Here is a 13,898-nt window from a genome sequence, read left to right as displayed (position 1 = left end):
TGTGTCACGTAAAAACATCACATTATAAGAAAGAGACTGAGACACTTTGACTCTTGTTTACAAAGAGAATCACAGCTTGACTCAGACATAATTTGATGCTGATTTGAATCATTGATTTTGACAAATGATTGATAAATGACACTGATGGAGCCTGTAAAAACTTTAAAAACTTTCTGGATGCTTTGACAGTCCAGGACCAGGATTTGAGCCAGTAGTCTGCCTGCTCTCTGGTCTTATCTCTTCCTTTTAGATAAAATGGGTTTCCTCAGTGGAGTAAATTCTGGTAGCTGGAGGGAGGTGGTGGGGGGACTCACATGCATTAACACAATGGTTCTCAACCTTTTTCACATCAGACTGACACAAATTAGACAACAGACCCCATTTGACAAGGTCTTTGCTTTGAGATGTTTTATTACAGAAAGGGTTTGAACGTCCCAGGACCCCTGGGGGACGACCAGCTACCAAACAAAGACCAGAGAAACTCAGATGACAACACACACACACAGGGTGGGAGTTGATCCTCTTCTCAGGACACCACGACCTTACTACAGTTTATCTTTACATAGAAAACAGGTGTTTGCTTGAGTCAGTGTTAACATACCTGGTGAAGGTTTAAGAAGCTAAAGACAGAAACAGAGCAACACTTAGTCAAAGATGATTCATCAAAAACAAATTCTCACTCCTTCCACTGCTAAACAAACGGAGTCAGAGGAATGTTTCCTGTTTCCTGAGTTAATCTCTGCTGTATCTACTCCAAACACAATGGTCAGGATTTGTTTTTCTTGTCGACTATTCACTACACTACAGTACAAACCTCCTCTGCAGGTCCATATGTCTGGACAGTCAATGCAGAAAAAACTGAGAGAGCTAATATTGCTTATTCTCGCAGAAGTCTTGGTGACAAAGGATATTATGGAGAGATCAAGGTATGTTAAATATTTTCTGGTTCCTGATTGAATCAGTGTCCTCACTGTGCCACTCCCTTTTCTTCTGTTTTTTTTTCTTGACCGCTTTGCTGGAAACAAGGGTGGTGAACTCCCACTAGTTTTTTCTGTTTTTCTCCCTCATGGACTTTTCCTGCTGCAAACAGTTCAAACTCGAGATGACAGGAATCAAGTGTGTTGCTTTTCTGCTCCTGGCTTTTCTGATTTTAATCAGAGGAGGTGAGTGATGTGTTTGAAGCCAATCTGAACTTATTCTGATCTAAAATCAGACATGTTTAAACTTGGTTTGTTGTATTGTAGTTTACTGCCTCTCAGTTTCATTTTGGGTTAGTTCAGTAGTTCATCAAAAGCACCTGCTGCTGAATTTTACTGATTTGAACACAATGGATTTCCATCGTGTTAATACAGGAGCCAACATTAGGAAGTCTCTGAATGTCAAGTAAACTTCTGTTATGTTAGTGTTACAGCTCACCTGGATTCACCTGAACTGACCTTTGTTTGGTGTCTCTTCACCAGATGATACAGACACTCAGGTCTCCTGTGATTTCATGGAGAGCTGCATCTTACCGTGTAGCTTTACAGCTGGTGCTGATGTGGTCATCCACTGGATTCAGGTCTCAGCAGGAGACCGTCCTGTCCACTCCTTCTACCACAACCAGGACCAGCTCAAACTCCAGGACCAGCACTTCAGAAACAGGACATCACTGTTCAAGGACCAGATCTCCAGAGGAAACACCTCCCTCCTACTGACAGGGGTGAAGGTTCAGGACCAGGGCAGATACAAGTGCTACACCAGCACCATCAGCGGAAACAAGGATTCATTTATCAACCTGAAAGTAGAAGGTAAGAGAAACACACAGTAAATATACAAAAGACAAAAACAGAGTTGCTAGGTCGTTAACATGACGACTGTATCTACAGAAACTCTGAGGAGTCCAGTAGATGGACATTTTATCTTTAATCCACGTATAACACTGAAGACGCCGCCACAGTTCCTGAGATCCCACACATCACCACCTCAGAACAAACTGATTTTTTTGTTTTCTTGCAGCTCCAGTCGGTAAAGTCGACCTCCAGCAGGTAGAAAACAGGATCACCTGCAGCTCAGAGGGGATCTACCCTGAGCCTGAGCTCACCTGGTCCACCAGACCCCCATCCAGTGTGACCTTCAAGAACAACACTGAAGTCCAGAGAACTGAGCAGCTGCTCTACAACATCAGCAGCTCTCTGATACTTTCACACAGTGATTCTGATCTGAGCTACATCTGCACCATCAGCACTCGCAGAAACAGCAGGACAGTCACTTTTAAACCAAGTCAGTAGTGGTGGAAAATAACTAAGTACTTTTACTTGTAACTGAAGTACAAATGTGATGTTCTTTACTTCAGCAGATCCATGTCATGCTACTTTATTCTTCTATTTCTCTTCAATTCAGAGATTTTAGATTCAACTCTCAACAGTATTTACAATAGCTGCAGTTAAAACACTTTGCAGTCAAACAGCTCTTTACTTTGGAACTATATTTATTAACTATAAACTACTGTATTCCTGGGCACAAGTGAACCTATGTTTAGCCCACAGATGACCTGTGGAGGGATACAGTGTAGTTCCACCTGCACAGTACTTCAACGGTTCACAAACAAATCGCTCCAAAGTAAAGGCCTGTTTGATGGAGAGATAAAGCAGTGAAAATATTCAAAATAAAGCACAGACTTAAACTGATATTAGCTTTTTGGATAAAATGGCTACAATCTTATCTGAGTCTGGAAAAAATATTTAACTTTTTTCATGTTTGCATTTTTCTGTGTTGCATGTTTAGCATTTTCAGCTTCTATCAGTGTAACAACAATCCCCTGCACGTGCTCAACCACCTCCTTTAAGAGTCTGATCTGGAGCTTCAACCACAGTCAGATCATCCTGACCCAGACCAGAGCTGACGACCCCCCCACAGTCTCAGAGGGGTGGAGGCAGCAGGTGAAGGGTGTGTCAGAGTCAGGCAGCCTCATGCTACAGCACTTATCTCCATCTCATGAGGGAACATACACCTGTGAGCTGAGAGATGCTGAGGAGACACTGATAACCAACACCTTCCTGAGGATAGAGGAAGGTCCAGGTGAGGCAGCATCAAGTTAGGACCTGTTAGTCTGTATGAGTGAGAACTGATGTTATCTGTAATATCTGTTTGACCTGCAACAACCAAACATCAGAAAACACCATCATGAGGCATCATGGGAAAGTTCAAGTGACTGAGTCTTTTTCTATTTCAGGGAATTCAACCGGCATTGGATGCATGATATGTGGGATGGTTGGAGCCATTTCAGTCTTAGTCTTTGCAGCAGAAGCAGTTCTCCTGGTGCGGAGGTGTAGAAAGAAAAAAGGTAAAAAAAATGTTCTTCCTACACTTTTTAATTAACTTCTTGTTTGTTGTCTGTATTGATGATGATGTGTTTTGAAACTAAAAATCTCTCAGATCAACAGAGAAACAACATCAGAGAATCAAAAAAAGTTGAAAACCAAACGTAATTAACTTGTTTGTATTAGAAAAGCACTGCTACACTATGAACTAAAGTTATAACCAGTTCTCTACTGTGATGTCTCCTTTGTATTTCTCACAGTTGTTTTTCGAGAGCATGTTGAGATTAATAAATCAATTTAACCTTTTCCTCACAGCTGAAATCTAGTTTGACATTAACAGCTGTCTCAGCTAAAAAGATGATCTCAGTCAAAGTCTGAGCATCAGACGGAAGAAAAGTTTTACTAAATTAATATGAAAACATGAAACTAAATGAATAAAATGATAGTAAAATATAAAATCAAATGAAGGAATCATGATGGTGTGAAGGTTTATTTTGCTCTGCAGAAGTTGTATCTTTGATTTTACCTTTATATATTTCTGATGCTGAATTTTATTTCATTTTATTTGCAGGGAAATTAATGTTAGAACATAAAAATGGAGTGAGGTCTCAAACCTCATACAGACCGGAAAGGACGTGAAGGAAATAAAGACTCTGGTTACACTGAAGAGTATTATGTTAATTGACTGGGGCCACTTTGCACTTTGACCCTGACGCTCTGCACTGCACTGTTTCTGCGCTACAAAGTGCTTCTTTTTGAAGGACACAGACTCCAGCCCATGAAGTACATGTTGTCCTACCCACTGACTCTATGTAAAGATGGATGTATCCTCCATGGCGTCTCCTACAGGTTTCTGAGGAGCAGTTACGAAGCTTCTGTCTGTTTGTAACAAACACAAGTCAGACAAACTGAAATAGCAGAAATTCAAAACAGCAGAAATTGAATTGTAAGAGTTGACAAAGAGATAAAGACTCTCTTAAGACTTTTGTTAAATGTACACAATCGTGTTCTGATTTTTAATTTGATTAAAACACACAACACACAAACATGTGTTGACATATTTTTGTATGAATTTGGGATTTTAATCATAAGAGGGTGAAAACCCTAAAAAGTTGAGCAGGTTCCTCAAACAGAACAAACTGTTATCAGTCAGATGATGTTAAAACTAACAACTTAACACAACAACTGTGTCACATAAAAACGTCACATTATAGACAGAGACTGAGAAACTTTGAGTCTTATTTACAAAGAGAATCACAGCTTGACTGCGACATAATTTGATGCTGATCTGAATCATTGATTTTGACAAATGATTGATAAATGACACTGATGGAGCCTGTAAAAACTTTAAAAACTTTCTGGATGCTTTGACAGTCCAGGACCAGGATTTGAGCCAGTAGTCTGCCTGCTCTCTGGTCTTATCTCTTCCTTTTTAGATAAAATGGGTTTCCTCAGTGGAGTAAATTCTGGTAGCTGGAGGGAGGTGGTGGGGGGACTCACATGCACTAACACAATGGTTCTCAACCATTTTCACATCAGACTGACACAAATTAGACAACAGACCCCATTTGACAAGGTCTTTGCTTTGAGATGTTTTATTACAGAAAGGGTTTGAACGTCCCAGGACCCCTGGGGGACGACCAGCTACCAAACAAAGACCAGAGAAACTCAGATGACAACACACACACACAGGGTGGGAGTTGATCCTCTTCTCAGGACACCACAACCTTACTACAGTTTATCTTTACATAGAAAACAGGTGTTTGCTTGAGTCAGTGTTAACATACCTGGTGAAGGTTTAAGAAGCTAAAGACAGAAACAGAGCAACACTTAGTCAAAGATGATTCATCAAAAACGAATTCTCACTCCTTCCACTGCTAAACAAACGGAGTCAGAGGAATGTTTCCTGTTTCCTGAGTTAATCTCTGCTGTATCTACTCCAAACACAATGGTCAGGATTTGTTTTTCTTGTCGACTATTCACTACACTACAGTACAAACCTCCTCTGCAGGTCCATATGTCTGGACAGTGAATGCAGAAAAAACTGAGAGAGCTAATATTGCTTATTCTCGCAGAAGTCTTGGTGACAAAGGATATTATGGAGAGATCAAGGTATGTTAAATATTTTCCGGTTCCTGATTGAATCAGTGTCCTCACTGTGCCACTCCCTTTTCTTTTCATGTTTTTTCCTTGACTGCTGTTGCTCCCTGTTTCCTCTTTGCTGGAAACAAGGGTGGTGAACTCCCACTAGTTTTTTCTGTTTTTCTCCCTCGTGGACTTTTGCTGCTGCAAACAGTTCAAACTTGAGATGACAGGAATCAAGTGTGTTGCTTTTCTGTTCCTAGCTTTTCTGTGGATTTTAACCAGAGGAGGTGAGTGAGGCGTTCACAGCCAATCTGATGTTGTTTTGATCTAAACGATATCTACATCTAAACAAAATCACAGACATGTCTTTCAGTTTCATTTTGAAGTTTATCATAACAAACTCCTGCACAATGGATTTCCAGTTTGTGGTGGAGGGAGAGATGTGTTTTTCTTGCATTTGTGAACAGTTCAGGATCTCCCCTGGAGTTTAAAGTAACATTGTGTTGGTTTGAACAATATTTGGCTGCATGAGGTTGCACAGACCCACTCTTACTCCGATTGTTTTTAATGTACAAACACACAGACTTTGCATGAGGTTTTATAAAAACAACATGTCTAATATCTACACAAAGATATAAACAAAGGTGCTTTCTAACGTCAAATATACATTATAAAGTCAAATGTCAAGTGGTTAAGTCAGAACATGACACAATAGTCTGTTTAGAAACAGAGTGAATGCTTTGCATATCTTTCAAGACATAACTTTAACCTTGCAGAACCTGTCAGGACACATTTACACACACACACAGACACACACACACACACAGAGTGTAGTCTGTGCTACACACTTTCGTTTTCCATTGGAAAATCAGTATAAATCATGTGTAAGATCTTGTGGTGCAAGCTGCAGCTGACACATGTTTAGGTTTTAAATCCTGATGCGAGCTCCTCCCAGTTACTGAAAATAAAATATAAACAAACAAAAAGTCGGTGGTGAATCCGTTCTGACTCCTTCCAGCAGAAATAAGCAGCTGTAAGAAATAAGAAACTGGTTTTGTATGTCTGCATGAACCTCGGTGCTAAAAAAAATGTGTCAGCCAAATCAGTCACTGAGAAAAATGTACTGCCTGGCAGCGCTGGAGTCAGGATGGTTTGTGGGTTTGGCAGCTCTGGCGCTCGTGCACGGATTGCTGCATTCACTGCTTGTAAGTCTCACACAAAGCGCCGCTCAGCTGGTTGTCCTTTGTCACAGTTTTTTTTTTTTTACAGGGAAAACAGATGTGCACACAGGAGAGTTTTCACTGGGGACATTGATCCACCTTGGACAGCCTCAGGTTTTAGAGGATTCTGGTGTTGAGATGGTCTGAAATCAGATTTTGGAGTAATCAACAGTGGAGGTGCACCTTTCATTTCTCCCACGTCATATTTGCCTTTTCAAACATAACTTGAATCCAGGTGAATTAATTCCTTGCTCTCCAGTTCATTGCCAATTATTTAATCTCGAAACTCTTAACATCCAGGGATCGAGGTCTCCATCTTGTGGTGATTTTGATCGTGACACTCCTGATTTGCTGCTGCAGCTGCTGTTTGTCCTGGTTAGGCCACTGCAGGTGTGGCTGAAGGCGTTCAGTCTGCGTTTTCAGCTCTTCGAAGGAGAGCTGGGCCTTGGCATCAGGACCGGGCTGTTAGTGTTACAGCTCACCTGGATTCACCTGAACTGAACTTTGTTTGGTGTCTCTTTACCAGATGTTACAGACACTCAGGTCCCCTGTGTTTTCATGGAGAGCTGCATCTTACCGTGCAGCTTCCAGACTGGCAGTGACTTAGTCATCCACTGGAAGATGGCAGAAGATGACGTCCACTCCTACTACCACAACCAGGACCAGCTCAAACACCAGGACCAGCACTTCAGAAACAGGACATCACTGTTCAAGGACCAGATCTCCAGAGGAAATGCCTCCCTCCTGCTGACAGGGGTGAAGGTTCAGGACCAGGGCAGATACAGGTGCTACACTGGCAGCGAGAGAGGAAGGACTGAGTCATTTATCAACCTGACGGTGGACGGTAAGAGAATCAGTAAATATACAAAAGACAAAAACAGAGCTGCTAACATGTTCTGATCTGTGGCTGCTCTGGTTCAGGTTGAGGTAAATGAAGCTGATTGGTTCAAAGAAACTTACTGTTATTAGGAACACTTGGCTAAAACTAAGTGGTCTAATACAACAGTCCTGCAGTAAATCCTCCTTCATGAACGTTCTCATGTTCAGTTTGTGTTGATTCAAATCTATGATCATCTGATGCTGCAGTTTGTGTCACTGTTGAATTACAGAGGTCTTTTTATTCTTTAGTCTGCCCTCATTAAGATATAGAAGCTTCTATTACGGCTGAAAATACTGAGAGTCTGTAAATAAGAGGAGACACAAAGACAGGACAAGACCTGAGGTCGTAAAGTGACGACTGTATCTACAGAAACTCTGAGGAGTCCAGTAGATGGACATTTATTTCAAGATAAATCCAGATTTATCTTGCAGCTCAGAGGGGATCTACCCTGAGCCTGAGCTCACCTGGTCCACCAGACCCCCATCCAATGTGACCTTCAAGAGCAACACTGAAGTCCAGAGAACTGAGCAGCTGCTCTACAACATCAGCAGCTCTCTGATACTTTCACACAGTGATTCTGATCTGAGCTACATCTGCACCATCAGCACTGACAGAAACAGCAGGAGAGCCACTTTGTTTAAAATGAGTAAGTGTTTTAAAACAAACCAATAGGTAGAAAACCACTGGGTCACCAATCAAACCCAGGACTCTGGACTGACCCACTTTTCTAACCATCAGACAGCTCTGGAGGAATCAGACTAGAGTGACTTACTGTGCAGAGTTTTCTCTGTACACTTTTAATTTTGTGTCTGTTTTATGTTTGGTTCATCTGTGCATCAATGATCTGTTCTGTTAATTTGTTTTGTTTCTTTGTTTATCCTGTAGAGGATTTACAGAAATTCAGAATCTCAAAAATTATTTTTGTGTATTTTTGTGTATCATTACAGCTTCCATCAACAGCTCCAGCTCTGAAGCAACAATCCCCTGCACAGCCTCAAACATCTCCCTGACAGGCTTCAGTCTCACCTGGAGCTTCAACCACAGTCAGATCATCCTGACCCAGACCAGAGCTGACGACCCCCCCCACAGTCTCAGAGGGGTGGAGGCAGCAGGTGAAGGGTGTGTCAGAGTCAGGCAGCCTCATGCTACAGCACTTATCTCCATCTCATGAGGGAACATACACCTGTGAGCTGAGAGATGCTGAGGAGACACTGATAACCAACACCTTCCTGAGGATAGAGGAAGGTCCAGGTGAGGCAGCATCAAGTTAGGACCTGTTAGTCTGTATGAGTGAGAACTGATGTTATCTGTAATATCTGTTTGACCTGCAACAACCAAACATCAGAAAACACCATCATGAGGCATCATGGGAAAGTTCAAGTGACTGAGTCTTTTTCTATTTCAGGGAATTCAACTGGAGCCATTACAGGCGGAGTGGTGTTTGGTGTCTTTTTGGTCTTTAAAGTAATTTACCGGATAGGTCATTGTTTGAAACGACGATGATGTTTTTTGGACTCAGAACATCTCTCAGGTCCAAATACAAAAAGGAAAGAAAGGAAGAGAAAAGCAAAGACAGACGATGCCCATACATACATAAATCTTCTGTATTAGAAAAACACGGCTGCACCGTATGAACAACAGTTATAATCAGTTTTCTAATGTTTCATCTAATTTACATCTCCTCCAGTTATTTTCCAGGTCATATTATAGTACATTTTAATTAATAAACCAATTAAACCTTTTCTCCTCTGTTCAAATCTAGAGTTTAACTAAATGCATCATATGAAACTCACAGAATGAAATGAAGATAAAACAGAAAATATGAACAAGTCAAATGAAGGAGTCATGATGATGTGATGGTTTATGAAGTTTAAACTGAAGAAGAATAAATAAGGGATTATTCTGATTGTTTTCTGCTTTTCGTCTCATTTTGTTTGCAGGGAAACAGAACTTTAACAAATAAATCCACCACCTCAGTGACACATTAATGCGTTGAAGTTTCTTCATCAAAGAAAACTGAAAAAGGTCAGAAGGAAAATCAACAAAAACTAAAATGATCCAGGACTGAACTGAAAAAATCTGAAGCTTGTATCTCGGCTCGGCTGAGCAGTGACTTTCATTTAGAGAAAACCAAGTGAAGAAGATCTTCAGTTCTTGAGCTGGAGGCTCCAGCTGATGAAGTATGACATGCTGTTCCATCTCTACTTCTAAATGTCGCTGAAGGAAAGCACGCCATGGTGCAGAGGGAGCGGTTGTGGGGAGAACAGCCAGTTGTCCTCTGAAAAGTCAGTCCATTTCTCACTGTATGAGATTGCTGTGTTGGGAAATGCAGTGAAATCTGTCGTTGCCTTGTTTGCATCATGTGTTGGAGACACTGCAGCTTCACTTTCCTGAAGTAGCCTTAAAACTGGTCTGATCTCTTCTCTGTGTGAGTTTTTGCTTGACAGTAGAAATGATGGAATATAACTCAACACAGGTGGTTGAATCACTTCCCAGCTTCTTTACAACCTCCTCAAAGACAGAGAGGATGTTCGGTAAACCTCCACATCGTCAGCGTCTTCCTCAGTTGAGTCTTCACTGAGCTTTAAAAAAGCTCTGATCAGTCTGAGACACTCTTCCCTCAGGCTGATGAAATAAGACCTGAGAGCAGTCCTGGTGCTGGTCTGGGAGACAGCTGGACTGAGGGACAGCCACCTTGTTGAAACCCACCTTAGAACTCAACATCACAAAATTGGCAAAACAGTCCACAGTCAGCACTGTTACAGCTGAGGTTGTGGTATAACCACGTGGTAAAGCTGCGCTAAGTTGGCTGCTGTAACCTGGAGAGGAAGGATGAGAAATTGTTCATGAAATTGAATAATTGTATAGGAACACAGGTTATGGCTAAAATATCCGTCACTGTCGGGGGCAGCCCCACACTCTATGTTTCCCGCCCGCTCTCCTCTGCCTCTGATTGGCTCAGACTCTGACGATGATGCTGCATCCCAGACACCTCGGAAACACGGGAAAAACCTGCAACAACAACCCAAACTTCCTAAAACACGACTTTCAGTTAAGGAGTCGTCCCTTGGTGTCAGAGGCATAAACATTAATAACACAAATGTGTATATAGAAAGAAGAAAAACCTGCAATTGATAGTTTTCTGATATAAATCCAATATGATCTCACCACTACATTTTTTCCAATGTTTAATATGTATATTTTGATCCCTGCATTAAATTAGCTAATATTCTATAAATATTCCATAGTTCCATAAATGCTTCTCATTTAATTCAGTGTTTCTATTTCCATCTTTTAAAGACTTATCTGTTTGTTGTCCAGTCTTCTTTTCATAGCCAACAGCCCATGAAATAATCCTGCATGTTGAACAGATTTTTTTTGTTTTTTCAGCTGGTTTAAAAGTCAGTTATAACACACTGACAGGAGTTGGAACAGTGGGCAAATGAGTGGGGCTTCAAGTTATCTGTGGCAAAGACACAAGTGATATTTTTTGCCAGGCGTCATAAAACAGTATCACTGAAATTATATGGGGCAAACACTTGAACAAGTCAGAATAATTTGACTTCTAGGTGTACTATTTGATGAGAAGTTAACCTGGAAACAGCATTTTGATAAGATGAGGGACAGCAAGTTGAAATGGGGGAAGAGCCATTAAGAATCAGAAGAGTGAAACTAATGCCGGCTTACTGGGTGAAGGTCATACTAACTCTCATCCTACTAAGACCATTCTGCAGGATTGTTGGGAGCACAATGAGTCCAACTTTACGAGTTTTGGATGGATAGGAAACACCAAGGCTGAAAGTGTAGGTTTATGCAACATACAATACTGTCCAACAGTTCCAGTCTCAGACATTCCTCCCTGCTTGTTTGTAATGCCAACAATAGACTTCAATATCCAAACACTCATAAAGAAATATGAACATGGAATAGTTGGGCTGATGTTACAAAAGTATATTGAACACTGCTTTGCTGATAAATTATTAGTATTTACTGATGGTTCAAAAGACCCCAAGACTGGACGCAGTTTTTGTCCCACAACGCAAGGTGGCAATGAAGAAAAGAACAACAGATCATGCATCAGTTCTCACAGCAGAACTCCTGGCTATCCTATTTGCATTGCAGTGGCTTGAAATCAAGTAAAAACCATAATAATGCGCTGATTGCATCAGACAGTTGGGCAGCTCTTGCCAGTATCAAATCAATGAAATCTTGCAGACCAGACATCATGTTAGAAATCCACAAGTTCAAATTCAAAATGCACAATAAGGAAGTGTCTCTCTGCTTCCTTTGGGCTCCTGCTCATGCTGCAGTTGAAGGAAATGAAGATGTCGACACACTCGCTAAACAGTCACTCAGATCACATACAATAGACATCAATATTCCACTCAGCAAAGCTGAAGGTAAATCAGTCATCAAGAAGCAAATGCAAGAAATATGGGAAGAGTATTGGAATATAGAGGACACTGGAAGACATCTGGATAGTATTCATAAGCATGTAGGGAGAGAAAGAAGACGAGACAGAAACTGAAGAGAAGAGGCAGCCATTACCCGTCTGAGGACAGGGCACACAGGACTCAGTTACACTCTGAATGAAACAGGCAAACACCCAACTGGTAACTGTATGAACTGTATTCATCCTGAATCAGTCCAGCATGTGTTGATGGATTACAGGGCATATGAAGGAAAGAGAAAACACCTGAGAGCAGCACTGAGGAGAGCTGGACTTAGTTTCAGTCTGGGGAGTCCACGAGGAGGAGGAGCAGCGGGAATTTACTTAATTAAGTACCTTAAAGAAACAGGGTTAATAGAAGGAATTTAGTTTCTCTCTCTAATCGTCAATCAAACCAAAAGAAGAAGAAGAAAAGGCTGACAGGAGTTGCGCCACTCAGTTACAGCAGTGAGGAAGTGTCAATCAACCACAAACCAAGTGGGCTGGATTAAATTTACACCAATGAAAACGTGTTCTGCAAGTGGAAGCATTGGTTACTTGGCAGATCAGTCCTTCCTGTAAAAACTTACATGCTTTCGATTTTAAAAAAATCTCTCATGTTAAAACAATGGAACAGAGAATTCAAAGGATGATGAAGCTCTGCTCTACCGTGGGTCTGGTGATCGGGTCTTTTCTGTGGATCGTGATTTCTGCTGTACAAGGTCAGTGAAATTTTTCCTGTTTTTAGTTGATAAAGGGTAAAGAAACAGAGTCACAGGCGACCTGCTGGTTCAACGTTAAACCCTCATGTTTAGTTTCTATTTCAACTTTTATTATAATGACCGGATGCAAAAACACTAATAACAGTAACTGAAACAACATTTGATAAACCAGAGATAATGATGAAGCGTGTCCACAAGTCCTGTTTGTGCAGCTTCTCTTTTTCCTGTCAACACCTAAGTAAGTTTTATGTTGGGTCAGGAGGAACAAAACTAAATTAAACTGTAGGTTTGGGGCACAAAATAATAAAGTCTGTACTATCCCATCAAATTATACAGAAGATAACAAATGACAGGAAGCGCTGACGGTGTGAAGTTGAGTGCAGCTCGGCCTCAGACTGCGGTCGGAGACAGAAATACCCGAGCCATGATAAGATCAGCTTTTTTATTTTTTTTTTTAATGAAAAAATACTTTAATCATAAACATATAAAGATACAAAGAAACAAGGCACTGTTACTTATTCACAGAAGAATATGACAAACTAAGGTTGAGCATAAGCACATTAAATAAATAAAGTCATCAGGATATAAACACACCTGGCACTTTGTTGGTTGTTGTTGGTGGTGGTTTCATCCGAGCATCGTCAGTGTTGAGTTTTTAGCAGCTGAGTTTGTTTAGTGGAGCATTGTTGTTGTTATTATTATTATTATTATTATTATTATTATTATTATTGTTGTTGTTGTTGTTGTCGTTGTTATCATTATTATTGTTGTTATTATTATTATTATTATTATTATTGTTATTATTATTATTATTAGTTGCAGTAATAATAAGGTAAAGGAGAAGTTAGATTAGGAGAAGTTGGAGAAATGGAGCCTGCAAAAAAGAGAAGTGGCCTTAAGCCAGACAGTGAAAAACAGCACAGGGTTCCCCACAGGCACTGAACCTCATCACATTCATTCATTGATGTCAATCAGTTATTAATCATGTTCAGGTGCACCGCAGAGGCTCACCTGTTCAGGTGCACGCCATGAAAGTGAGCTTCAAAATGCAGCGTCACAGGTTAAAATCCAGCCTGTGGTTTTAGCTGAATCTCATCTCTACCATAACTTCTCTCTCAGCACACGACCTACGTACCTAACCTAATGAAAATCATCTTTTATTACATTATGAATGTTTATATTTAGTGAAATGAAGAGCACAGTGGTCATAGGGGAAAGCAGAGCTTTATTGTTCTTTATGAAAAGTTTGTGAATGATTCGGCT

General features: G+C 40.7%; 2 protein-coding genes and 1 long non-coding RNA gene across 9 annotated transcripts in view; 2 read left to right on the top strand and 1 right to left on the bottom strand.

The window, feature by feature from the left end:
• The first annotated feature begins 271 nt into the window (after positions 1-271).
• LOC139625006 (programmed cell death 1 ligand 1-like) lies at positions 272-10,724 on the top strand. 4 transcript variants are annotated; one of them, XM_071484532.1, is made up of 7 exons: positions 273-1,163; positions 1,461-1,787; positions 1,996-2,259; positions 2,764-3,057; positions 3,212-3,322; positions 3,415-3,463; positions 3,871-4,345. In XM_071484532.1, exons 1-7 carry the CDS (start codon positions 1,067-1,069, stop codon positions 3,890-3,892), a joined length of 1,164 nt encoding a protein of 387 aa, XP_071340633.1. In that variant the 5' UTR covers positions 273-1,066; the 3' UTR covers positions 3,893-4,345. The 4 variants fall into 4 exon arrangements, with proteins under 4 accessions (XP_071340632.1, XP_071340633.1, XP_071340634.1 ...); XM_071484531.1 differs by lacking the exons at positions 3,415-3,463; positions 3,871-4,345 and adding an exon at positions 9,004-10,724 and having other exon boundaries at positions 272-1,163; XM_071484533.1 differs by lacking the exon at positions 3,415-3,463 and having other exon boundaries at positions 274-1,163.
• Positions 5,139-10,724, top strand: LOC139625009 (V-set domain-containing T-cell activation inhibitor 1-like). Of its 4 annotated transcripts, XR_011691810.1 has the most exons (4): positions 5,139-5,671; positions 7,131-7,448; positions 8,432-8,735; positions 8,890-10,724. XR_011691810.1 is itself a non-coding variant. In XM_071484537.1 (3 exons), the coding sequence occupies exons 1-3, from the start codon at positions 5,608-5,610 to the stop codon at positions 8,653-8,655; spliced, it is 606 nt and encodes a 201-aa protein (XP_071340638.1). In that variant the 5' UTR covers positions 5,139-5,607; the 3' UTR covers positions 8,656-8,850. The 4 variants fall into 4 exon arrangements, 1 of the variants encoding a protein (XP_071340638.1); XM_071484537.1 differs by lacking the exon at positions 8,890-10,724 and having other exon boundaries at positions 8,432-8,850; XR_011691812.1 differs by lacking the exons at positions 7,131-7,448; positions 8,890-10,724 and having other exon boundaries at positions 8,432-8,850.
• LOC139625013 (uncharacterized) overlaps positions 10,417-13,898 on the bottom strand; it is a 22,805-nt gene continuing 19,323 nt past the window's right edge. The window contains exon 2 of the long non-coding RNA XR_011691817.1: positions 10,417-10,496. This is a non-coding gene — a long non-coding RNA (uncharacterized lncRNA). The remainder of the gene's footprint in view (positions 10,497-13,898) is intronic.

The sequence above is a fragment of the Trachinotus anak genome, unplaced genomic scaffold (genome assembly GCF_046630095.1).
Source record: "Trachinotus anak isolate AG129_WGS33_773 ecotype Australia unplaced genomic scaffold, CSIRO_AGI_Tana_v1 ptg000009l, whole genome shotgun sequence".
In the NCBI taxonomy this organism is placed as follows: Eukaryota; Metazoa; Chordata; class Actinopteri; order Carangiformes; family Carangidae; genus Trachinotus; species Trachinotus anak.
Note: the sequence above shows the minus strand (reverse complement) of the source record. Positions and strands in the feature narration are given on the sequence as shown.